At 41.4% G+C, this 26,511-nt stretch overlaps 1 protein-coding gene across 3 annotated transcripts in view; it reads left to right on the top strand.

The window, feature by feature from the left end:
- Positions 1 to 8,133: 8,133 nt before the first annotated feature.
- Positions 8,134 to 26,511, top strand: part of RRAGD (Ras related GTP binding D) — a 51,035-nt gene continuing 32,657 nt past the window's right edge. The window contains exons 1-3 of one of the 3 annotated variants that reach the window (XM_072141961.1): positions 10,171 to 10,434; positions 12,768 to 12,815; positions 14,010 to 14,305. In XM_072141961.1, the coding sequence (XP_071998062.1) occupies positions 10,293 to 10,434; positions 12,768 to 12,815; positions 14,010 to 14,305 (486 nt within the window). In that variant the 5' untranslated portion in view covers positions 10,171 to 10,292. Of the gene's footprint in view, positions 8,157 to 10,170; positions 10,435 to 12,767; positions 12,816 to 14,009; positions 14,306 to 26,511 lie in introns of those variants that run through there. The other 2 variants (XM_072141964.1, XM_072141962.1) reach the window with 2 other exon arrangements.

Consider the following 26,511-nt stretch of genomic DNA (forward strand, 5'->3'; position numbering starts at 1 on the left):
ACTGAAACATTTTATAAAAAATACTTAAAATTTGGGACTTTGATGGCAAAAAATGTGCTCCAAACAGAAAATATTTACCTTCCTAAATGTAATAGATGGACATGTATAGAGTTAACAAATGTCCCATATTGATATGTTCACATGAATAAATCCACATAATATCACTAAAACTGAAATAACTAAATATCTGCTTTTCAGCTAGAAATTTTAAAACAGTCACAACTTGCAAAATATATCAATAGAACAGAATAAAAAGTAAAGGCGCCGTAAAACCTATAGAATTTTGAAAGCAGACAACCAGGCGATGCATTTGGCAGTTAACATTCAAAATTCCCTCTAAAATATGTACAAATCCAGAATACTTATATAAAGAAAATATACTTTCCTAAAACAGCAAGAAGTGAGGAGATCATACAGACCCCACATGTGTATATTCACCAAAATATGCAGCAAAGGGAATGTTAAATCCACAGGGGACACCAAACAATTTTGAAGGAAATTGCACTGCTCTTCACACAGATGTATCATTGTATGCTTCCTTACACAATGGTAACCCCAAAAAATAATTATATACCCATAAACCCCTCTAATAAGATAAAAGTCATGTTTAGATGTCGCCAATGTATTAGCCGCACAATAGCAGAACCCTCTGCGGTTCATAAGAATGAGAGTGAGAGCATCATAACATAGATGTAAGTAATGGAGATGGTGGGAAATAAAAACTTTATTCCAGAACATGAGTGTGTTTTTGGTGTTACATATAACTTTATGGACATGTTCTGGGTCGTGGTGTTAATGTGTCGGCACATTAGGTGAAGAGGTTCGAATGTTCATCGTTTCAGTCAATTTTCTCAAAAAAAGAAAAAAAACTATCACGAAATAAAAGGCAGTAGGAGAGCAATAGTTCTGGATAGGAGAGGGTTAAAAACATAAATATTAGTTGATTTTATTCCTTATCGGAATGTAGTAACATATAAAGTGAATATTTCCATTATCTGTGAGGTGCAGCAGCTCCTGTGTGCAGCAAATTCTCCCTGTAGCCTGATGGCTAAGAATCTGGAGGGGGGAGGACGCAATTCAGGGGGCTGTATCTTTGGCTCGGTGACACATAGAACCTCACTTCTTTTTTCTATGAAAGAAGAGAGTCTCCTCTTTTATATAAATCTAAATATGTGTTTCTAAGTGTCAGGAAAACTGAACTATTAAATATTAAACTGCCATCGGGAGTAATTTTTCTATATAAAAATGGTACCTGATATTCTCACTTTAAACCTGAATATCTCTGGATCCAGGGCACCTAGAAACAAAATTCAAGATTCATTTGAAAGAAGAGATTCTCCTCTTTCAGGGGGCCCTGCTCCCACAGTTGCAAATATAGAAGTGGTGCTCCCACAGTAGCCAATATAGCCACAGAGGCCCCATAGTAACAAATATAGCCACAGTGCCTCCACAATATCAAATATAGTCACAGTGACCCCCATAATAGCGGATAGTCAGAGTGTCTAAACTGTAGTCAATTGACACAATGCTACAATTGTAGCCTATAGTCACAGTGCCTCCACAATAGTCTATATTGTAACAGTGCCCTCACAGTAGGCCACATAGTCTCAGTTGCCAGTAAAGAAAAGATGTTCCCACAGAAGCCATTACAGTGATGGAGCCTTCACAGTAGTTAATATGTTGACAGTGCTCAACAGTAGCCAATGTGGTCACAGGGCCTCCACAATAGGCAATGCAACTGTGCCAATAGTAGCCAATATAGGCACCGTGCCTCCCTAACAATAAAAAATAACAATAAAAATACAGAAAATAGTTACAGTACTTTCAAAGCAGCCAATAATCACAATGCCTTCACAATAGTCAATAGTCACAGTGAACCCAAAGTAGCAAATATAGTTATGGTTCTCCCACAGTAGCCAATATAGCACAGTATCCCTACTGTAGCAAATATACACACCATTCCTCCACAGCAAATATTTAGATGTATGAGGGGGAAATAATATGGAAGTATATATTATAGTATATTGATTGCATTGTATTATTTGTATATTCAGGGGGCACTTAGCTGTTATCTAGGGGACATTATACTGACTGTGATTTTTTTAGGGACGGAGTGTGGAGATGTTTTCCAGAGGCCACAATCACCCAGGTTGCAAATTCCACCAGAAGTTGCCATGATGTTCTCTACCTCATGGAGAAGGACTAGCAACAATGAGGAGCCTACAGGAAGAAGAACGGGATGGACCAGACCAACACAGATATAGAAGGAGACAGCATCAGCCTAAAAGTAAGTGATGTCTGTGCCTGAGTGCAGCCATATTTAGTTATTATAGGGGGACTGTATATAGTTATTATAGGAGGTCATATATAGTTATTATAGGGGGACTATATATAGTTATTATAGGGGATATATATAGTTATTATAGGGGGTGTATATACTTATTATAGGGGTATATATAGCTATTATAGGGGGACTGTGTATAGTTAGTATAGGGCAGTGATGGCTAACCTATGGCACTGGTACCAGAGGTGGCACTCAGAGCCCTTTCTGTGGGCACTCGGGCCATCACCAGAGATGACTCCAGGTATCTTCCTGCAGTCCCAGACAGCCCAGGACTTGCTGTGCACAGAGCTATTTTAAAGTGACAGCTCTACCTGGGACTATTTTCTGCTTTATTGGTGTCCTCAGGTGCTGGTATCAATGAAAACTGTGACAGAGAAGGGAGTATAAACCACAAATTAAATTTCTGTGTTGGAACTTTGCAATAAATAAGCGGATCTTTGTTGTAGTTTTGGCACTCGGTCTCTAAAAGGTTTGCCATCACTGATATAGGCGGACTGTATATATTTATTATAGGGGGTGTATATAGTTATAGGGGGACTGTATATAGTTATAGGGGGACTGTATATAGCTTTTATAGGGGGACTGTATATAGTTATTATAGGGAGTCTCTATATAGTTATAGGGAGTCTGTATATATTTATTACTGGGGTCTGTATATAGTGGTTACTGGGGGAGCTGTATATAGTGATTGCGGGGGGAGCTGTATATATTTATTACTGGGGTCTGTATAAATTGATTGCTGGGGGAGCTGTATACAGTGATTGCTGGGGGAGCTGTATACAGTGATTGCTGGGGGAGCTGTATATAGTGATTACTGGGGGAGCTGTATATAGTGATTGCTGGGGGGGTTTATATAGTGATTGCTGGGGGAGCGGTATATAGTGAATACTGGGGGAGCTGTATATAGTGATTGCTGGGGGGAGCTGTATACAGTGATTGCAGGGGGAGCTGTATACAGTGATTGCAGGGGGAGCTGTATACAGTGATTGCTGGGGGAGCTGTATACAGTGATTGCTGGGGAAGCTGTATACAGTGATTGCTGGGGGAGCTGTATATAGTGATTACTGGGGGAGCTGTATATAGTGATTACTGGGGGAGCTGTCTTCAGTGATTGCTGGGGGGAGCTGTATACAGTGATTGCTGGGGAGCTGCATATAGTGATTGCTGGGAGATCTGCATATAGTGATTGCTGGGGGAGCTGTATACCGTGATTGCTGGGGGGAGCTGTATATAGTGATTGCTGGGGGAGCTGTATATAGTGATTGCTGAGGGTACTGTATATAGTGGTTGCTGTTGAGCTGTATATAGTGAATACTGGGGAGCTGTATATATTTATTACTGGGAGCTGTATACAGTGATTGCTGGGGGAGCTGTATATAGTGATTACTGGGGGAGCTGTATATAGTGATTACTGGGGGAGCTGTCTTCAGTGATTGCTGGGGGGAGCTGTCTTCAGTGATTGCTGGGGGGAGCTGTATACAGTGATTGCTGGGGAGCTGCATATAGTGATTGCTGGGAGATCTGCATATAGTGATTGCTGGGGGAGCTGTATACAGTGATTGCTGGGGGGAGCTGTATATAGTGATTGCTGGGGGGAGCTGTATATAGTGATTGCTGAGGGTACTGTATATAGTGGTTGCTGTTGAGCTGTATATAGTGAATACTGGGGAGCTGTATATATTTATTACTGGGAGCTGTATACAGTGATTGCTGGGGGGAGCTGTATACAGTGATTGCTGGGGAGCTGCATATAGTGATTGCTGGGAGATCTGCATATAGTGATTGCTGGGGGAGCTGTATATATTTATTACTGGGAGCTGTATACAGTGATTGGAGGAGCTGTATATAGTGATTGCTGGGGGAGCTGTATACAGTGATTGGAGGAGCTGTATACAGTGATTGGAGGAGCTGTATATAGTCATTACTGGGGGCTTTATATAGTGGTTGCTGTGGGAGCTGTATATAGTGATTTCTGGGGGAGCTGTATACAGTGACAGTGGAGCCACTGTGACTATATGGTTGCTGTGTGGGGCCCTGTCATTATATGGCTACTGGTGGGACCCATGTGATTATTTTGGCAACTGTGATGGCACTGTGACTATATGGCTGTTGTGGGGGCCATTTTGCTTTATGGCTACTTTGGGGCCTTTGTTACTATATTGGCTATAGTACTGACACTGCGGCAGATTTATAAGAAGTGTCCTAAGGTTAGGCAGTGCAGAGTTAGACTAGACTGTCTTATTCTGCAACAGATTCATATAAGTGTCTGTTGTTAGGTGATAAATCTGGTGCAGTGTAATACTGTGTAGTTGTTCTCTGTACCTCCTATTAGTTGGCTTACTTTATGACAGAAAGTTAGGACAAAATTCTGTTGGGTCAGCAGTATTTTTGGCACACTGACCTTTTTGGTGCAAGGCATGCCCCCTTTCACAGGCCATGCCCCATTTGTCGAGCTAGTTGTAGAAGAGCCAGAAAAACTGTCTAAAACCCTTTATAAACGTGGTGCAGACCATTTTTTCTATGACAGAATTCTGTTGTAGAGAGATTAATAAAGCTCCCCCACTGTTCCTATATTGGCTACTGTAAGGTCACCATTTGTGCATTGGCTCCTGTGAGAGCTCCATTACTGTATTGCCTACTGTTGTTACTACCGTATATACTTGGGTATAAGCCGAGTATATGCCGAGGTACCTAATTTTAACACGAAAACCTGGGAAACCTATTGATTGAGTATAAGCCTAGGGTGGGAAAATTGCATTGGTCACAGCCTCAGAATATAGCTAGCCAGTTCCCTTCCCCCCAGTATATAGCTATCCAGCCCCCCCAGTATATAGCCAGCCCTTTCTCTCTAGTATACAGCCAGCCCATACCCCACGTATATAGCCAGCCAGACCACACTGTACCCAAACATATATCATATATATCCCACACACCACAACTGACTACACTGTGCGCTCTACATATTTCATATATACCCCTTACCCCAAACCGGACCACATTGTACTTGAAGTTATTTTTCGTGTTCCAATTCTGTGAACACTCACGGTGTGCACCACCTATTAAGTTAAGTTTTCGCAAAATAGAAAAAGAGGGTAGGGAATGTAGGAAAGGGAAAAGGTGTGAGTGTATCTTAAAAATTAACTTTTATTTATTGCTTAAAAATCTTAAACGAGTATTTTTGCTCATAAGATTTTTGCTTAAGATTTTTAAGCAATAAATAAAAGTTAATTTTTAAGATACACTCACACCTTTTCCCTTTCCTACATTCCCTACCCTCTTTTTCTATTTTGCGAGGACCACATTGTACCCCACAAATATATCACATATACCCCTCCCCCTAAACTGACCTCACTGAGACCCCCATATATATATACCCCTCACACTACAACTGACCACACTGTGCCCCTTATGTATTATATATACCCCTCACACCAAAACTGACCACACTGTGCCCCCACATGTATCATATATACTCTTCACGTAACAAATGACCACACTGTGCCCCCCACGTATTTAATATATACCCCTCACACAAATGACTGCACTGTACCATCACATATATTATATATACCCCTCACACCACAACTAACCTGACTGTGCACCACATATATGATATATATCCCTCACACCACACTGTGCCCCCCACATGTATTATTTATACCCCTCACACAGCAACTGACCACACTATGCCCCCCAAATGTATAATTAATACCCTTCACACAACAAATGACCACACTGTGCCCCCCACGTATTTAATATATACCCCTCACACAAATGACTGCACCGTACCATCACATATATTATATATACCCTCACACCACAACTAACCTGACTGTGCACCACATATATGATATATATCCCTCACACCACACTGTGCCCCCAGATGTATTATTTATACCCCTCACATAGCAACTGACCACACTATGCCCCCCAAATGTATAATTAATACCCTTCACACAACAAATGACCACACTGTGCCCCCCACGTATTTAATATATACCCCTCACACAAATGACTGCACTGTACCATCACATATATCATATATACCCCTCACACCACAACTAACCTGACTGTGCACCACATATATGATATATATCCCTCACACCACACTGTGCCCCCCACATGTATTATTTATACCCCTCACACAGCAACTGACCACACTATGCCCCCAAATGTATAATTAATACCCTTCACACAACAACTGACCACACTGTGCCCCCCAAATATCATATATACTCCTCACACCACAATTGACCACACTGTACATGGGCAACCCAACGTGGTCAGTTGTGGTGTGAAGGGTATATATGATATATATATGTTGGAGACCAGTGTGCTCAGATGTGGTGTAAGAGGTATGTATGATATATGTGGGGGGCACAACATGGTCAGTTTTGGTGCTTGGGGTATATATGATATACCCCAATATATATATATATGGGGGGGGCTGTATATATTTATATGGGGGGCCAAATTCTTATTACACTGGGGGGGGGGCTGTATATATTTATATGGGGGGGCCAAATTCTTATTACACTGGGGGGGGGCTGTATATATTTATATGGGGGGCCAAATTCTTATTACACTGGGGGGGCTGTATATATTTATATGGGGGGCCAAATTCTTATTACACTGGGGGGGGCTGTATATATTTATATGGGGGGGCCAGATTCTGTTTATTCTGGGGGGCTGTATATATTTATATGGGGGGCCAGATTCTGTTTATTCTGGGGGGCTGTATATATTTATATGGGGGGCCATACTCTGTTTATTCTGGGGGGCTGTATATATTTATATGGGGGGCCATACTCTGTTTATTCTGGGGGGCTGTATATATTTATATCGGGGGCCATACTCTGTTTATTCTGGGGGGCTGTATATATTTATATCGGGGGCCATACTCTGTTTATTCTGGGGGGCTGTATATATTTATATCGGGGGCCATACTCTGTTTATTCTGGGGGGCTGTATATATTTATATCGGGGGCCATACTCTGTTTATTCTGGGGGGCTGTATATATTTATATCGGGGGATATACTCTGTTTATTCTGGGGGGCTGTATATATTTATATGGGGGGCCATACTCTGTTTATTCTGGGGGGCTGTATATATTTATATCGGGGGCCATACTCTGTTTATTCTGGGGGGCTGTATATATTTATATGGGGCCAGATTCTGTTTATTCTGGGGGGGCTGTATATATTTATATGGGGCCAGATTCTGTTTATTCTGGGGGGGCTGTATATATTTATATGGGGCTGGATACTGTTTATACTGGGGGGCCTATAAATATATATATATATATATATATATATATATATATATATATATATATATATATATATATATTCATTAGGAGGTGCTATATATTTACATCAATCAGGGTAGTAATCTATATAAATTCACATGTAACATAATAACTGGGTGGGATATATTATTCATAAGATACAATAGATTACTTTGCATCATGTAAACCAAATATTGTGGGGGGGGGTCTGTATTAATAAATTAGGGGTGTTGTATATTGATTGGTGCTGTACACGCTATAATTCCAGTAGAATATTTATATATAATGAAGGGATGTGTTATATGTGGGGTAGCGTGCGGTCACTTGTGTTGTGAGGGTTATTTAGGAGTGCAGTGTTGTTATCCAGGAGACTTTATACTGTAAGTGACTGTGGTATTTTTAAGGACGCCGGGGGGAGATGCTGCACGGAGCTGAAGATATCTGGCCGTGAATTCAGCCGTGATACGTCATGGATTGGAGAACCCAGAATAAAGTCCTCCTGATGGAAGATTGTCATCTCTAAGGTACTAGATGCCACTAATGCCTCTCAGAACCTGTAGTCAGTCACACAGTGTCTGTGCCTGTGGGGATGTTAATTGTTAGTAAAGTTTTCAGCATTTTCTGAACAGGGAGCGGGGGGGGGGGGCAGCATTTTAATATTCGCCTCAGGCAGCAAATATGCTAGAATCGGCCCTGGTGGCGGTGATGTATTGCAGTGTATATACATGTATGTGGTGATGATGTGCTGCACTGTATATACATGTATGTGGCGGTGATGTGCTGCAGTATATATATCTGTATGTGAGGGTGATGGGCTGCAGTGTAAATACATGCATGGTGTAGTAGGGTGATGTGTTGCAGTGCAGTCTATATACATGTATGTGGTGATGATGTGTTGCAGTGCATATACATGTATGTGTGTGGGGGGTGATGTGCTGCAGTGTATATATCTGTATGTGAGGGTAATGTGCTGCGGTGTATATACATGTATGTGGTGGTGATGTGCTGCAGTTTATATACAGGTATGTGGTGGAGATGTGCTCCTCCACTGTATATACCTGTATGTGGCAGTGATGTATTGCATTATACATGTATGTTGGGGGGTGATGTGCTGCAGTATATATACATATATGTGGGGGTTATGTGATGCAGTGTATATATCTGTATGTGGCGGTGATCTGCTGCAGTATGTATACATGTATGTGGGGTTGATGTGCTGCAGTATATAGACAGTCAGTGACAGTCACTGAAAGAGACAGAGACGGTCAGTGACAGAGACAGAAAGAGAAATAAAATATTGTTTGTTAACCCATTCTATTTAGGTATAGCTAAAGAGCAGTTACTTCCTATCCTGGGCAGCGCCGGGATCTACAACTAGTACATAATATAATAAAAGTTAACATTTAACTAAAAGCTCAAATGGACCTACACTTCATCATTCACTATAGCTAATATATGTTATGGGAACCCTGTACAGGCGGTCCCCTACTTAAGAACACTTAACTTACATACGACCCCTAGTTACAAACGGACCACTGGATATTGGTAATTTACTGTACTTTAGCCTTGGGCTACAATAAACAGCTATAACAGTTATCAGAGATTTCTGTAATGAAGCTTTACTGTTAATCCTGGTTCTTATGACAATCCAGCATTTTTAAAATCCAATTGTCACAGAGACCAATAAAGGTTTGGCTGGGATTACAATGATAAAATATACAGTTACGACTTAAAGACCCTATCTTGTATGTAACCCGGGGACTGCCTGTATAACTTCTCAAGCTACTCCCTCCTCCTTTTAGTGTGACTAAAGGACATATTCTAATTTAAAGGCACTTTAAAAATTACCTTACCGTATGCTTGATGTTAATTAACTATTGCAGTTGCCAGTAAAAACTGGACAATTCCAGATATTTAACTACATCTGAGTGTGCTGTAATTATGAGTGGAAGTTAACGAGAACGTTTCGTCTTTCCTGGGCTGTTTTTATAAGTACTGTTTTATAAGTATTTATGATTTACATAGAATGTGATAAAACAAGAGCTTGATATAATATGCTCATAATGTTAACCTTTCAAGAAATCTAGGGGGCAAGGGGCTACAAATAAATTAAAAATAGAAATGAAATGTACTGGTTTAACTATAACCAGGGCTAACAGTTTGATAATGAAGAGCCTAATAAACCATAAATTACGGCACCAGTTTAGCTTGTCGTGTTACTATATATAAACCTGCAGGATGTCAGTAGTTGAAATCTTGGCATTATGCCAGTCTTAATTTGTCAGATTGAAGTAATCCCAGCAATAGTGTTACAATTGTGTATGTCTAGATGTTAAAACTTCTTAATGAGTGCTGAGTGCTTCACAGTCAGAATTATGACTGTAAAACATTACCTCGGGAAACTATAGTAAGCGGTAAAAAGATAATCACATTGTTACACAGCTTTCTGTCCATGAAATTGCTCCAGAAGGTAGTAGTGCTTTGTTATGCTGTGTGTGCGGCATTGGAGTGCACCGTATCTGAGCGCTGGGTGTCAGGTGACTGGGTCACGCAGTCTTCCTGTATTCTCAGTACTGTGTAGGGGGAGAACAGCAACTGCTCTGTGATACCAACAACACACAGCTCTGCTAGGAGTCAGGAAGCACAGAGAGGCCTGAGAAATGAGTCAGGGTCTGCACATGAAAACCAAGCAGCAGCAAGAAGATGAAGAGGAGGATGACGAGGAGGATGGTATAGCAGGAATATCAGATTATGATGATGGAGACCCTTTCATGGAAGGAGAATTTGGCTGCGAAGAGGAAGGTACAGATAGTTAAAAGTTTTTGCTTTATGAGTATGGTGTTCAGGATTAGTATATGCAGATTGAATGTACTCGTCAATGCAGTGCAAAGTGAACAAATACAATGCTAAATGTGTAAGAAGATAAGTGATAATTGTATATACTCTTCAACCCTTGTACGTGTAAAAGGTATAGGCAATGAGCAACAGTATAAAGTCGTGGTATGTGGTATATATTGTATATTGTTACATATAAGGGGTTTACATAATGTTACACGGCCGAGACATTTCTGCAAGACTTTTAGATCTGATTGACACACCACTCATGCGGGGGACATGGTTTCTTCCCAGTGCTGTTAATTCTGTTTCACTGTGTAGGATTTTTTCTGGTGAAAGGTGCACAGCGCAGAGCTGTCAAGAACAGCTGCTATCCTCAATCCCCCAATGTTGGGTATTGTAAGGTTTCATTTGGCTGCTGGCTAAGGTTTCTTTGTAAGCATCTCAATGTATGGATGACTGAAATACTTGAGTTACAAGTGTTTAAAGTTCATGGGGGAGATTTATCAGAAGTGCTTGAGGTAAAACTTTTCTAGTTGCCCATGGAAACTAATCAGAGCTTGGCTGTAATGTTATAAACAAATATGAGCTGAGCTTTGATTCGTTGGCATGGCCAACTAGAAAAGTTCTGCTCTCAGACACTTTGGATAAATCTGCCCATGGCTTTATTTGGCTTGTTGCCAGTTGTAGATTCTAAATCATTTGTGTCTTTCAAGTCACTTCTGCTGTTCTTGTAACCGTACAAGCCATCAATCTTGTGATATATTACACAAGGCTCTTGAAAATAGAAAATCAATATTCGTGCTTAGTGGGCTACATTCACATTGACGTGTGCCCACTGTACCGTTATTCTTTATTTGTATACATTAAAAATAACTTAACTATTATGTGCTGAATATCTCATAGGAGGATCGAAAGAGGCTACTGGGGCAAGGAGTAACCGTGAGGTGTAGCTTTAGCTCCACGCCCCAGTAGCCTCTTTCGCATATTTGCATATTAGGGTAATAAAACATTTCAAAACTTAGCAGACACTGAAGAATTAGCCATAAAAAGGGCTCCAATGATATTTATTAGATGAACCTGCCACCGGATCTACCTTAATAGGTAAATCCGACACGGTAGATTACCTTTAACACTGTCTAGTGTTACTTTAAACATCCTATTGACTAAGTTTTACAGAAAATATTGATGCACAATCTTGTATCTTTAATTAAGCCACTACCCTTTCCTCATAAGCCATGCCCTTTTTCATATTAATCCTAAAATTGACAAAAATGTGGCTAAAACACTTAAAAGCATCAAATTCAAGCAATACTGATGAGTGGACCTAAACCTTCCATCTCTGGTCCATGACAGAAGTTTGGGGTTCAGGAAGTGAAGTATTTCAATAGAAACACACCTGCCAATCGAAAAGCAATTAAAGTCTAAAACAGAACTATTATGGTTATCACTTAAATTGGCAAGGATTTCTAAAATGAAGCAGCTCACATTGAGTCCATGTTCACATGCAGCGTTTGCGTTGCTTGTTGAAACATGCAAAACACTTAGAGCCTGCGCCCGATTGCTTACTGTAGAAATGCATTTGCAATGGGGCAAGCCCCTACCTGCAGCCTTTGCATTGCATTTCAAAACACAACACATATGCTGCATGTGACCATGGCCTGAGGGTGTGCAGACATGTTACAGATATAACTGCATCTCAACTACATTGCAATAAGTTTCTTAATGTTGAAAGACTGAATAGGTGAATTACATTTATTGAATAGGTTTCCCCTTCAAATTAACCTGTTCATTTCATGTCTTCAACTTGCAAAATTAAGAAACTGCAGCTAAAAGCACATGAAAACTGATTGTGACACAGTGGAGTTTTAAATGAACATACCCAGAGTTAAAATTCACAAATCAAAGAGTTGTGAAAGAAGGATGTTTTCTTCTGGTGCAATAACAACATACATTTCAACAGCAACCCAGTGAGCTCTACCGTCTGTAGCTAGCGGGGTCTTTTGGGGACCATTGGTGTCCATTGTGTTACTTGTTTTGAGGTTCCCATTTTCTGTAACGGTGCAGAACAATGGCAGCTCCTGATGCAACCATGTACTTATTGTTAATTATGTCCCCAGTATTTCCTCATCAAATCTGCATCTTCACAGGTCTCTTCATACATGGTTTAATAAAAAACAAAAACAGAACAGAAAATAACTTGAGTTCACTACAATAGATCTCCTGTGTTGTGATTTCTCTACTCATGTCTTGTTGTTTTCAAACTTCTTCTCTCATGCTCCTTATTTGGCGTGTTGAAGAGCTGCAGCAGGTGTTTGCAGCAGGGATTAGTTTAACAAGGACGGGAGGTCAGTCCAGATTTCTTATACCTTTACAAGCAGAGTATACAATAATACCAAGTAATTGTGTTTCGAAAACAGTTACCAGGTCCAGTTTTCATCATATAGAAAATGTACTGTAGTAAGCATTGTGTTTTGAATGTGTATTATAGTAAGAAACCATATGCAGTGTTGTGGTTTTAGTCCAGATTAGTGACACAGCTGATTGGCTAAAACTCATAATTAACTCCTGTTTGTTTTACCAGAGCCGACCATGCAGAAAACACTGCTTAACATGAAGTCCATGTCAAGTCCAGCAAAGATTGAAACATAATTTTTTTTTCACTCATAAGTCAGAGTAGTAACTAAATTTTAGTAGGTTATGTGTAAATTCTAATTGTAAGAAAAGTATTTTATTTATCTAACATCAGGTTCCAGGCAGATTCTGGTGCCACACACAATGCTGTAGCTACTACTTAAAGCAAACTTTAAAATTGTCTCTAATCACAGGTTTGCTGGCAGGAAGCATGAAAAACATGAAATCCTGATGGCAGGTTCCGTTTAACAAGTTCATGTTTGGGGGTAATCTAGTATGTATGAAAACAGATTGTTCATGGATTAGAGGAACTGGCCTTTGTAAAAGTTTTAAAGGGGTCCTGTGCATCTGGTGATAGGCATGGTAATATGTAACTGTGGGCACTGATATTGTGCAAAAACAAGGCCAGTTAGGTGATTTAATGCAACATTTTTGTAGTGTGAGCGAGGGCATGTATTTGATGGCCATATTGAAAAGGTAGGGACGATTTTGTCTTCATGTTGTCTAATTTCTTGTACTACTTTTTGATACTTTTTTGGGGTGGTTAGAGGATTCCTGGTTGTTGGGTCTTCTCGACCAATAAAGTCTTGGGATACTCTCTGTACTGCCTTTTGTGATATCACCTGTGTGTGTGGACATGTTCACTAGATTACAATCTGACAGAAATCAAATGGGGACTGTTATAATTTTTTTCCATTACTGCAGCCTTATATTAAGGTCCTGTAGTCTCAGTTGGGTACAATTTAGCATAAATGAAAGATATTACATTTTAATATGCACTAAAGGTCAATTTTAAAATGTTTAAATTTTATTAAAGGACAGTATATTAGTCATTTATGCCAGTCTGTAATATGCTTCTGCATCTATTTCCCTACAAGAACTGATCTTTAGTAATATTTTTACTTTAGTTTTAGATTTCACTGATCCTTTTAGCACAGAAGTCAAGCCAAGAATCCTTTTGATGGGATTACGAAGGAGTGGAAAATCTTCCATTCAGAAAGTAGTGTTTCATAAGATGTCCCCAAATGAAACTCTTTTCCTGGAAAGTACCAACAAGATTTGCAGGGAAGATGTCTCCAATAGCTCATTCGTAAACTTCCAGATTTGGGATTTTCCAGGCCAGATTGACTTCTTTGATCCAACATTTGATTATGAAATGATATTTAGAGGAACAGGAGCACTAATATTTGTCATTGACTCACAGGTGAGAATTAAAGTATTACAATTGTGTAAGTATATTTACAATAATATTTGTTTATTTTGTCTAATATGATGTTACGTTATTATTCAGACTTTAAGATGAATTTGACTTTGATGCATTTCAGGTTTTAGGCAACAGAAAATAGTTAACATATATATATTATGCTAATTAAAGCATCTGTGGTAATCTACAGTTCTTCGTGTCACAGGGGTTTTAGAACCCAGCAACAGCTATGCAGGAGTGCCTGTAATGAACAATGGTTGTGGATCCACTGTGTCATATAACCAGTATGGCTTTGGCCCAATCTCAAGTTTGTTATTTAAATTTCCCCATCAACCCCAGTGCAGAGATCTGGACTTCCTGTGACAAGAACACAAGGGCACTGCCTCCCAAGGTGTCCCAATGTAGAGTGTCAGAGCTCCATGTGTCAGGACAAGAATATTGAGAAACAGTTTAGGTTCAGGCAGATTTGTTAAAATGCTATCTTGTAATTCAGGGTGGGCTGCAGTCAAACAGAATCAAAAGGACAGGCCGTAGGTCAGGTCATGCAGATAAGGATCAGAATCAGAATCTTGGAAAGGGATAGGGATACAGAACATTCTTGCATGTAACACTCAATACTTAAGTAGCTTACTGCTGGTATGGCTGCCTAAAATAGCTCGTAATTGCAGAGGAGTGGCATACATTTTCTTAAAGAATCCTTTTTGGGAACCAGCGAATGGGGTGAAAAAATTCAATTTGTGGAAAAAGTAGCAAAAGACATAAACAGAACCTTTTGTGTATGCCAAATTGTCATTAATAAATGTTTTTTTGTACTACCCTTAGCAGTAATAAGTGAGCTCTAAATGGATAAGTGGTCTCCTCTTGTGTCATGTTGACACATATTTATACAGTATTTAATGCCTTAACAACCACTGTATCAGGTTTCTACAGATGAGGGTACTTCTGATGCACCATCCTGTACTGAATGTGCTTTAGAAAAACATAGCTGGACCACAGGCCCTGCTGCAGCTGGGGCTCACCTTTGACATTACAGCCAAGCAATGGCACTAACATCCAGCATCGGAAAAGCTCTGATCCTGGATGTCTAATCTTTTAGATGCCATGGTCATCCAAACCATATTGTCAAAGTGCCAGCAGTAACTGTGGGGTGATCATGGCATCTCACAGCAGTTAGGGGTCCATTGGAAGACCCCAGAGCTTGCCTGTAGCATATGTCTATTAGGCTGTTCTAGATGCATGCATTTATGGATAGCCCCCCCAGTTCACAGCAGATGAAATGTCCACCCTAGATGCCCCCTTTAATGAAATGTCTTGCCAGATGCTCCCCTTTAATGAAATGTCCTACAAGATGCTCCCCTTTAATTAAATGTTTTGCCAGATGCTCCCCTTTATTGAAATGTAATGCCAGTTGTTCCCCTTAATGAAATGTCCTGCCAGATGCCCCTCTTAATGAAATGTCCTGCCAGATGCCCCCTTTTAATGAAATGTCCTGCCAGATGCTCTCGTCTTCTGCCCCTCCGGCCCGTGTGCATCACTATGACGCGGCAGTGTTGGGGTTATGTGACGTCATAACTAAAGGGCCCGTGCAGAACATACAATATGACGCCGTAGTCGCAACCCTTTAACACAGTCCCACTAGACTCCCCATGATGGCGTCCCTTGAGGTTCTGCATCCTGAGGGGTGCAAAAATTCCACCTCATAGAAATCATATAGAAATTAAAAATCAATTTTATTGAAAATATATCTTAAAATCATTTGTTACAATTAGACATATGCTCAGGGGACAATATCCCTGGCTAAGAACGGCATGGGTACAAGTCAAAGATCTGTTGACACATAATTTTCAATTGAAACAACATATATTTGAATGTTATGTACAAATGGGAAGGAAAGGAGGGATGAACCAGTAATTAATACTTCATGTAGGTATAGAGAATCTTGAATATGGGAAGGAAAGGAGGGATGAACCAGTAATTAATACTTCATGTAGGTATAGAGAATCTTGAATATTAAAAATTAACACATGGACCCTTACCCATAAGTGGACACCACACGCCGACCCCGACGTACGTTTCAGCCGTCAAGCCTTCATCTGGATGAAGGCTTGACGGCTGAAACGTACATCGGGGCTTTCATCTGGATGAAGGCTTGACGGCTGAAACGTACGTTGGGGTCGGCTTGTGGTGTCCATTTATGGGTAAGGGTCCATGTGTTAATTTTTAATATTCAAGATTCTCTATACCTACATGAAGTATTAATTACTGGTTCATCCCTCCTTTCCTTCCCATTTGTATATAACATCCAAATATATTTTGTTTCAATTGAAAATTATGTGTCAACAGATCTTTGACTTGTACCCATGCCGTTCTTAGCCAGGGATATTGTCCCCTGAGCATATGTCTAATTGTAACAAATGATTTTAAGATATATTTTCAATAAAATTGATTTTTAATTTCTATATGATTTCTATGAGGTGGAATTATTGCTTTTTTGGTTTAACTATTGTCTATATATTCCACATTCTCTGATATATTTGATAAATCATCAGCATTTTTTGGCAAAATATGTAATTGTTGGCTATCCTGAGGGGTGCAGAAGGTCAATTAGCCACCGTTTCCATAAACCGCCCCTGGACATACGGGTTCAGGAAGGCATAGGAAGTGAGAGAGAGTGGGTCTTACAAACTCTGCACCACACTCGCACACAACCATGAAAAGTTTAGAGACCCTTTGCATTTGCCTCCATGAAACAGAGATCATCAGTCAGCCACAAGCCGCTCGTAGATATAAGCCCAGTCCATAACTGGATTATATCAGGTCAAAAGCCAGTCCAGGTATTCTATATATATGACCAAGAACATGGATGTGTGGGTTAATGGATCAAAATAATAAGTTAAAGCATAAGTAAACTTTTGAAGAATAATTTAAAAAAATTATTAATTAATAAAGTATATTACATATTTTATTTTTGTTGGTGTATTTTTTTATGGAAGTGCACTTTCTGTAAATTTCTTACTTGACTGGTTTCTGCTCAGCTCACCTAGATCCATACTCCATCTGTACAAATGGAGTATGGGCTCTGTTGACTGTTAGACAACCCCCATGCTCTGATATCAAGCAGAGAGCAGAACTCCCCTGCAGAGAACACATTCCTTAGTAGCTGTCTGCAGGCAAATACTCTCTGAGAAGATGTGGGGCAGATGAGAGGAAGGAAATCCTTTTAATAGATGTGTTGGACTGTCTGCAGAGCAGAAACTATGTCATGGGGAAATACCATCACCTATCCATATATGGTATTTCTATATCTCTAAGGGCTTCCTCTAAAAATAAAGAAATTGTGGTGATATATAAAGGGATTTCTAAGAAGATCCATCTCTGTATACCAGAGCATTGAAATTGTGTAACTATATGTAAGGTCTAGTGGAGCTCTTGGATAGATAAAATCCTTCCATTCATAATAGGTAGATGCATAGCCAAATGGATAAGAGCACTGAGTGTAGGTTCAATTCCTGTCTGACCAAAACATAATTCATTGTGTCAGGGGAAGACCTCAAAGAAGTAGAAATACTATAAATGCACAGGTGGTTGTTCCCCATGACATGGTTCCTGCTCTGCAGACAACCCTCACATCTCTAAGAATTATTCAATCCAGGAACTGTACTCTGCAGAGGAGAAAATACTCTGCTCCCTATGAGAGCATGGGGTGTGTCCAACTCTCAGCAGGACCAGTACTCCAAGAGGGTCCAGGTGTCCACTATCTTTGATACACCCGTCCCTCTCACCTGGGTCCAATCACTCTAACCTCAGAATCCAAGATAAGTCAGGACTCCGCAAAGGACGATAATAGAGCAGTGTTACTGGTGCCATTGGATCCGCCCCCAGGCCCCAGTACATTTGGGCAACATATACAACCCATCTACTATGCTTATATTGAGAGTTCTGTATATCTCCTCATACAAGGGTTCAAGAACAGGCTGAGACCCAGATGGGCGTTTGGTCCACTCCCCAGATTCCGAAAATTTATGTGGTATTAAGCTAGAATGCACCAAAACTTGAAGTGAAGTTAATGTTTTGGAGATTCTTTAAAGTTTTGTCTATTCCTCTACTAAGAGTTTGGTTTCAGCTAGTCTGCCCCAAACCTAGATAATGTTACCGTGGCCCCAACCCTGGGAAGTTGTACTGTTAGAGCTGTAAAAGAGCGTTATCTAGGACTTAAAACAGTCCTTATCAGTTGTAAGATGACTTTCGAATTAACCCTTTTTAGCCAAAAATGGCTACCGATAACGGGATGAGAGGAGACACACCAATTTCTTAGAAAATGCAGACTCCCAATCTTTATTAGCATGCAGCCACATATATAAAACAAAGAAAATCAAGTGCATGGGGAGTGAAAAGGTGATAAAATACTTTAATGCTATAGGACAGCTGAATATACCAGAACATTCCCTTTAAGACATTCTTCCAAAACATGCAGATGAACATATTGGGGCAGATTTATCAAGTGTCTGAAAGTCAGAATATTTCCAGTTGCCCATGGCAACCAATCACAGCTCGCCTTTAAAATATGTATGAGAACTGGTAAAAGGAAAGCTGATCTGTGATTGGTTGCCATGGGCAACTGGAAATATTCTGATTCTTGATAAATCTGCCCCATTATTTCCCACACAGTGCAGTGTCTCCAGGGTGACAGAATGTTCTTACTAAAAGTCCTGAGAATGGCTTATTCTGATTAAACAAAATGATGTTTGAATTACAAGATGAATAGACATTTTTACAATATGGATGACAGTGGTCAGCGTGACCCCCAGCTAAGACAAATTGGCGTCCGTTTAGACCAAAATGGTGTCTGTAGAGAAATATATCTCTTATATTTCCCCCCTTTGAGTCTTGCAAACCTGTAACCTCCTTTAGCAACCTCCTCAAACTCCAGGTACCTTCAGGTGGGCTAAACCCTCATTTGCTGGACTTTTTATGGCTTCACCAGATTCCCCAGGGGCCAGTAGCTAAAAGGGTTACAGGTCTGCATACTCAAATCACATAACTGCGTTTCCATAGTTCACAGGTTTGTAAACAGGCTGGTTCTCCAGCAGGGCATCATCATTCACTCCGGGCACTTCTCCTGTCGTGGGTCATACTGCCTGGACGGCCATCTGGGACATGGTGGACTTGATGAGGGGGACCACCTAACAAGCAATAATTGACAAGAGCAAAATCACAATCCCTAGTATCACCCCCACCCCCACAAAACCCTCCCAATTCCCAACCACAAAGTGAAGGACAAAGTGTCCACTCCAGAGTTTTTCTTGAGTTCCCTGGACAGTCTTTCAATCTTTTCAAGAACATGGGTAATGGATCCATAGGGGGCAATGTCATTCGGGATATACATGCAACAAGCCGCTCCCACCATCTTACGGACTCCACCCTTCTCAGCAAGGATCATGTCCAAAGCCATGCGATTCTGGAAAGCATGTTAGATATCATTCACAAATCTCTGTTTATTACAATAAAAACAGTTAACCCAATCAACATTTTTGTTCATAGCTATCTGGGGAATAAAAGACTCTAGACCTGCCCATATCTGATTGTGGGCCTTGAACTCATTTGGGACCCCCTTGTTACCACTACTGCATCTATATAAACGTTGTCATGTAGGTGCTTCTCTCTTAAACCTACCTTTTATTTGTGTGTCTAATCAAACTTATCCTTGGGGATGATGAGGAAGGAATGCACCAATTTTATCAAAGCACACTCACCTTCCCAGCTTCTAGGCAGGCTTGACCTGAATCTTCTATCCCCAAAAATCCAGTGCACATCAGACACTGCTAATACATGGTTACTTGTGCTTTCAATGTTAAAGAAGGTCATTGTCTTGTTGCATCGCCCGTAGGTAAAGTCTCCTACCCTGGGGGCATTCTGGTCAGCCCTATAGATACAGAGATAGTCATGGTTGGGGTGTCCCTGAGCATAGAGTCAATCAGAAGAGACCAGCTAGCAAGAAGAATACGTTTGCAATAGAAAGTGTGGAAGCATGCTGGCTTCCCTCTAGCTTCACAGACGTGGCACTGGTCAGCAGGACTTGAAAAGGACCGTCGTAGCGAGGTTCCAGACTCTCTCTCTGGTGTGTCTCTTTACCACCACATAGTCTTGAGGCTTCAAGGTATGCGTCCTGAAGTTTCTCTGTCTGGATCTGAAAAGGAATCAGAAACACTTTTGCGGATATTTTCCAAGCCCTGGCTCAACTGTATGGCATATTCAACCTGGTTTCCTGCCATCAGCTATAGGGTCTGTGGGAAGTAGAGGCCTTGTTTGGGTGCACAGCCATAAAGTACTTCAAAAGTGGACAATCCCGTCTTTCTGTTGAGGGTGCTGCTGACTGAATAGAGGGCAGCAGGAAGGCAGCAGTGTAGCTGCTTTTGTCAACCTGTCAGCCACATACTTGCCCTTGGCTTGTGGAGTTACCATTTGTTTGTGCTTTTACTTTTATTATCCCCACCTCTTGTAGAAGTAAGAGAGCATCCATGAGTTCTTTAATCAGGGTGCCATGCTTAAAGGGGGTCCCTGCAGAGGTGAGGAAATCTCTAGCCTTCCATATGGGTCCATAGTCATGTTTAGAACCCAGAACTATACCTTGAGTATAGATGTTTGCCCTTTTACCTTCCACCAGCTGTAGCGCTTCCTTGAGTGCCGTTAACTCCACCTCCTGCGCTGACCTGTGTGGAGGCAGTGGGTCTGCTTTTACTGCCTGACCACATATCCAGTGTAGAACCGTCCATCTTCTCCTGCAGACCTGAAACCATCTATGAGAAAAAAAACTCAACATCTGGATTAAGCATCCCCCTCTGAATCCTGTAAGACTGTTTACAGAATGACAGGATTCAGAGCTATGCACTTGTCAGTGTGACGTTCTGGGACACCAGGAGTGCACACTGGAGTCTGAGCTGTCTGGCCATTGCTCAGATGCTTGTGCTGTACTTCGGTGAAAACACTGTGCAAGTAATGTGGGGTTTTCACAGTAATTGAGTGATCTAGGATCAAGTCACTAGCCTTGCTGAGCAGATTGCTGGCTACAGCTCCTGACACATGTTCCAGGGCCTGGGCACCTGTGGCGTGGCCTAGATATTCAGTGCAAAACAAAACAAAAGGTGTGGTCCAGTGGGGTGTGCCTAGGGCCAGGGCAGGCCAGATTGCCAGCTTAAGGCTCTGGAATGCATTAATAGCCTATTGGCTAAGGGCAAATGGGAAAGAATAAATGCAGTCATAAAGGGACAGCATCAGGCTGGAGGTAGACCTGAAGAGGCTTAGGGCCTTGGGACAGGGGCATATTCTGGACTGCCAGCTTTCTTTCCTCTGTCAGGTGTCTGCTTGTGGCTGAGAAGCAGTGGCCTAGGTCAATAGATGCATCCTGGCAACCGGCAAAAGGGAGGCACAAAACAGTAGGTCATCCACATACTGTAAAAGAACATCATCCAATAAGGGGGCTAGTCTGACAGTCTTCTCCCTTTAGGAGTACTGGCTGGGGGAGTTTTACCCCAGTTGTGGGAATCTGCACCAGGTGTACTGGAATACTAAGTTGGTAAAGGCAAATAGATACAGGCAATCTCCATGTAAGAGCACAGAGGAAAGAGAGGAAAACATTTGCCAAATCAATAATAGTGAAGATTCTCTGGGACTGCTGCCAGTGAGGTGTGTGGGTTAGGGACCACTGGTAATAGCTTCAGTACACTGATTGACAGCTCGGAGGTCATGGACCATCCTACATGTATCTGGCTGTCTTTTCTGGGTCTTTTTATTGACTGGGAACAGGTTAATTATCACTTGGCTAACTGGGGAGGAGTTCTACAACAAAAGGAACTAACTCTGTCTTCAGGAGGATGTGCATGCTGACGTCCCTGTCCATAACCACCCCCCTTGTCCCGCACTGTTGGGGGAATCTCTGTTTCCTAGAGTTTGGGCACTCACTTCCGTAATGTCTCTCTTCCCCACAGTTGAAGCAAGCCCCCTTGAGCTTGGCTCTCATGGGACCGGAACTTCTCTCATTCTCACTTTGGCAGTGGTCTGTGAAACTGCCTACCCTGGTCTCTGTTCCCGTTGGCTTTCTGTAACAATCTCGTTGGTCCCTCTGTATGCCAGTCTGGCAGAGAAGTCTCTGGTCCGTTACGCACCTTTGGTAACAACCTGTTACAAAACAGCTGGCAAAGCACATTGCCCCATTTGTCCAAAAGGTGTAAACAGTTCCCTGTGGAACTCTTCCACTAACTGTTTAGGTCTCTGCTTTATCTCATCTAGACATATGGGGCTCTCCCCTAACTAGAGCCATAGGCTTTAGTTAGGGGAGCTTTATAGACCACAGGGGTGTGCAGGTGGGTGTGCTTTGGCAATGCCTACCCACTACGAGAAGTGCCTCTTACTTCCCCTTTTTAGTCCACCTTATGTCCTGCATCCTCCATAGCATTGGCCATCCTTTCAACTATTGGTAACTGAGACAAAACTGCAACATGATGCACCTACACACCTTACTGAGCTGGTCACATGGGTTCAGGGAGGCACAAAAAGTAAGAGGGTTGTCCACATGACCTCAAAGACCACACTCACTAACAACCCTGAAAGGATGGGAGACCCTTTTCACTCACTTTAGTTAAAGAGAGCTCAGTCAGATGGTAGAACTGCCACCATCCCCTCCTTAGATAAATACCCAGTCCATTGCTGGATTATATTGGAACAGAAGCCAGCTCAGGTAGCTAATGTATTTTACCAAGAATCTGAATGTGTGGATTAATAGATTGAGACAAAGGAACAACCTAGGTTAAATTTAGATATTTAATTGTTTTAAAGGACACCTGTCATCAGGTCTCTGTCACTATTTCTGTCACTTCTACCTGTTGGAGCAGCACACAAGGATTCCATCCCAATCTTTATCTAGTCAATTCATACATTAATCATTGTAAAATCATCTTTTCTTTATTATGTAAATGAGGCTAGTCACATGGTCAGAGGCAGTGATGTCACCCCTGTTACCCCTCCCCCTGCTCATGCCTGTGTGTATTGTATAGTAAAGCATTGCTAGTGTCTGTTCTTTATCTGCTGACATGCTCTCCCTCCTAATACACATATGTGAGACACAGACATCCGCTACACAAGTACCTGACATGTTCTACTATAACATGGCTGCCTGGAGCTGTTGTATCTCTCCTATACACACACAGGCTGCAGGGGGTGCCAGCACCAGAAAGCACATGGAGGAGCCATTACACCATTATACCTCACATCATTATACAGGCTGTCAGTCAAGCACTGGGGTGGTTGGCTGTGCCTCCCACTCATGAATAAGCTGGACAGCTTGAATATGATAATGACTCATTGGACATTTCACAGGTCATTTGCATAAAGCTTTAGGACCTCATTGCTTAAGTTTACAGGCATGTAGCGGGACAATGAAGGGATAGAGGCAATGCTTTCTAATGGCAGTTTATGAAAATATATTTAGTTTAGGGGGTTAATTTGCCTGACGGGTTCTCTTTAAGGGCAAACAATACATAAGTGCAATATTTATATAAAGTGCAAACCACAAGTTTGGCACACCATTCATCATTCAAAGAGTTTTCTGTATTTTCATGACTGTAAAAATTGTAGATTCACACTGAAGGTATCAAAACTATGAATTAACACATGTGGTATTATATACTTAACAAAAAAGTGTGAAACAACTGAAAATATGTCTTGTATTCTAGGTTGTTCAAAGTAGCCATCTTTAGCTTTGATTACTGCTTGGTACACTCTTGGCATTCCATTCATGTATTTCTTGCCTTATAAATGGGGTTGGGACCATCAGTTGTGTTGTGCAGAAGTCAGGAGGATACACAGCTGATAGTCCTACTGAATAGACTGTTAGAATTTAAGGCTAGAAAAAAGCAACTAAGTAAGGAAAAATATATAGAAAGAAGAAGGCGGCACTCACCGGACCTGTGGAACTACTTCTTTTATTCAGAAAACGGTGCGGAACAGGGGGAACACTGGAGCCAGACGGCGACGGGCCGTTTCGTGCTTACTAGTGCAGCCTCAAGCCGTTGACGTCATCCACCCGCGACGCACTGGATTTATGCGTCAGAGCCGGCAGGTGTCGTCAAGGGAACAGCGTACACAAAATAAGATCAAAGTCATGTGTATGAACATACAATAAAATTCAATACAGCATATCCATATTTAAAAACAAATACAAAAATGTATCAAAAATACAGCTATAGATGAAAACCTAATAAGAGATCATTGCGGGGATAACGCAAATTCTCATTTGAGTACATAATATGGCAAGGAGTAAAAAGGTATGGGCGCATGCATTACAAGAAAACACTGAAGTCATTTCTGTCGTTCATGCCCAACGGCCCCATAGCATCAAACCTAATGATACATCTACTTTCGTACTGCATTAGGATTTTATTTCTATTGCCTCCTAACGGATCCGCTGCCACTACTTCAATACCTGCAAATTTTATGATATTAGGATTGCCATTGTGGTGAGTCCTTACGTGTTCAATCAATCGTGGGCAACCATTCCCGTTTTTGATAGACCTTTGGTGTTCCTGAAATCGTACGTTAAGTCTACGTATTGTTTTACCAATATAGTAAAAATTGCAAGGGCAATAGACAATGTATACCACATAAATGGATTTGCATGAAATAAAGGACGTTACCTTCTGCACTTGTCACCCAAATTTGATCCATTTCAATTGACTATTGAAGCGACAGCTACTGCATCCACCACATCTAAAATTACCTCCCGGAGTTCCTTTTTCTAACCATGTAGATTTAGGGGTATGAAAGCGACTTTTGATAAGGGCCCTCCTAATGGTGGGGGAGCGTCTAAACGTAATATGAGGACGTGCATCAGTAAAGCTCTGCAGTTGTGGGTCCTGTTTCAAGATGCTCCAATTCTTAAGGATTGCATCTCGGACTACTTTCTCACAGGGGCTAAACTCGAAGGAGAACACCATTCTTTCATTGTTACTCTCACTGATGTATGCATGTCTCTTCGTACCGTCCCTAGTGTCTCTCTTGGTTTGTTTTTTGGACCACAATAACTCCTCCCGTGGTATTGCCAACACTTTATTGTTTGCCTCACTGATTAGTTGTTCAGGATAATCCCTGGCTCTTAACCGGTCTTTAAGTTCCTCAGCCTGTACTTTAAATTGGGTTACGTCATTGTTAATTCGTCGGGGAATTGGGGAAGTCCTCTCTTAGTGTGGGATGGATGGTGACTATTAGAGTGAAGAAGCGAGTTGGTAGCGGTGGCCTTACGGAAAGCCACCGTACTCAGCTCGCCCCTCTCCTCTCTCACCTTGACGCCCAGAAAATCTAATTCTTTTTCCCCATACGTGGCAGTAAAGCGCATGTTCATACGGTTGTCCGAGTTGAGATAATCCACAAATTGTACAAATTGTGTGTGTGTGCCCTCCCACACGATGAAAACATTGTCCACGTATCTGTGGAACGCCCTCAGGTTCGAGAGGAACGGATTGTCCAGAGAAAAGATATAGCGGCTCTTGAAACATGCGAGGAATAGGTTGGTGAGGGTACACGCGACTGGCGTACCCATCGCCGTACCAGTTCTCTGGACAAACCACTCATCATCGAACATGAAGGCGTTGTGGGAGAGCACAAACCTAAGCCCTTCGCATACGAAATCGATAAAGTGCGAGCATTGGTGAGGATATCACGAATGCATTGTACCCCCAAATCCTGCAGGATACGGGTATATAGGCTTTCGACGTCAATAGACGCAAGCGAATAGCCTTCTTTCCAGTGTAAATCTTTAATAATTTTGAGAAATGCATTCGTGTCCTTTAAATATTATTATGTACTCAAATGAGAATTTGCGTTATCCCCGCAATGATCTCTTATTAGCTTTTCATCTATAGCTGTATTTTTGATACATTTTTGTATTTGTTTTTAAATATCGATATGCTGTATTGAATTTTATTGTATGTTCATACACATGACTTTGATCTTATTTTGTGTACGCTGTTCCCTTGACGACACCTGCCGGCTCTGACGCATAAATCCAGTGCGTCGCGGGTGGATGACGTCAACGGCTTGAGGATGCGCTAGTAAGCGTGAAACGGCCCGTCGCCGTCTAGCTCCAGTGTTCCCCCTGTACCACACCGTTTCTGAATGAAAGAAGTAGTTCCACAGGTCCGGTGAGTGCCGACTTC

The sequence above is a fragment of the Engystomops pustulosus genome, chromosome 3 (assembly GCF_040894005.1).
Source record: "Engystomops pustulosus chromosome 3, aEngPut4.maternal, whole genome shotgun sequence".
Lineage (NCBI taxonomy): Eukaryota > Metazoa > Chordata > Amphibia > Anura > Leptodactylidae > Engystomops > Engystomops pustulosus.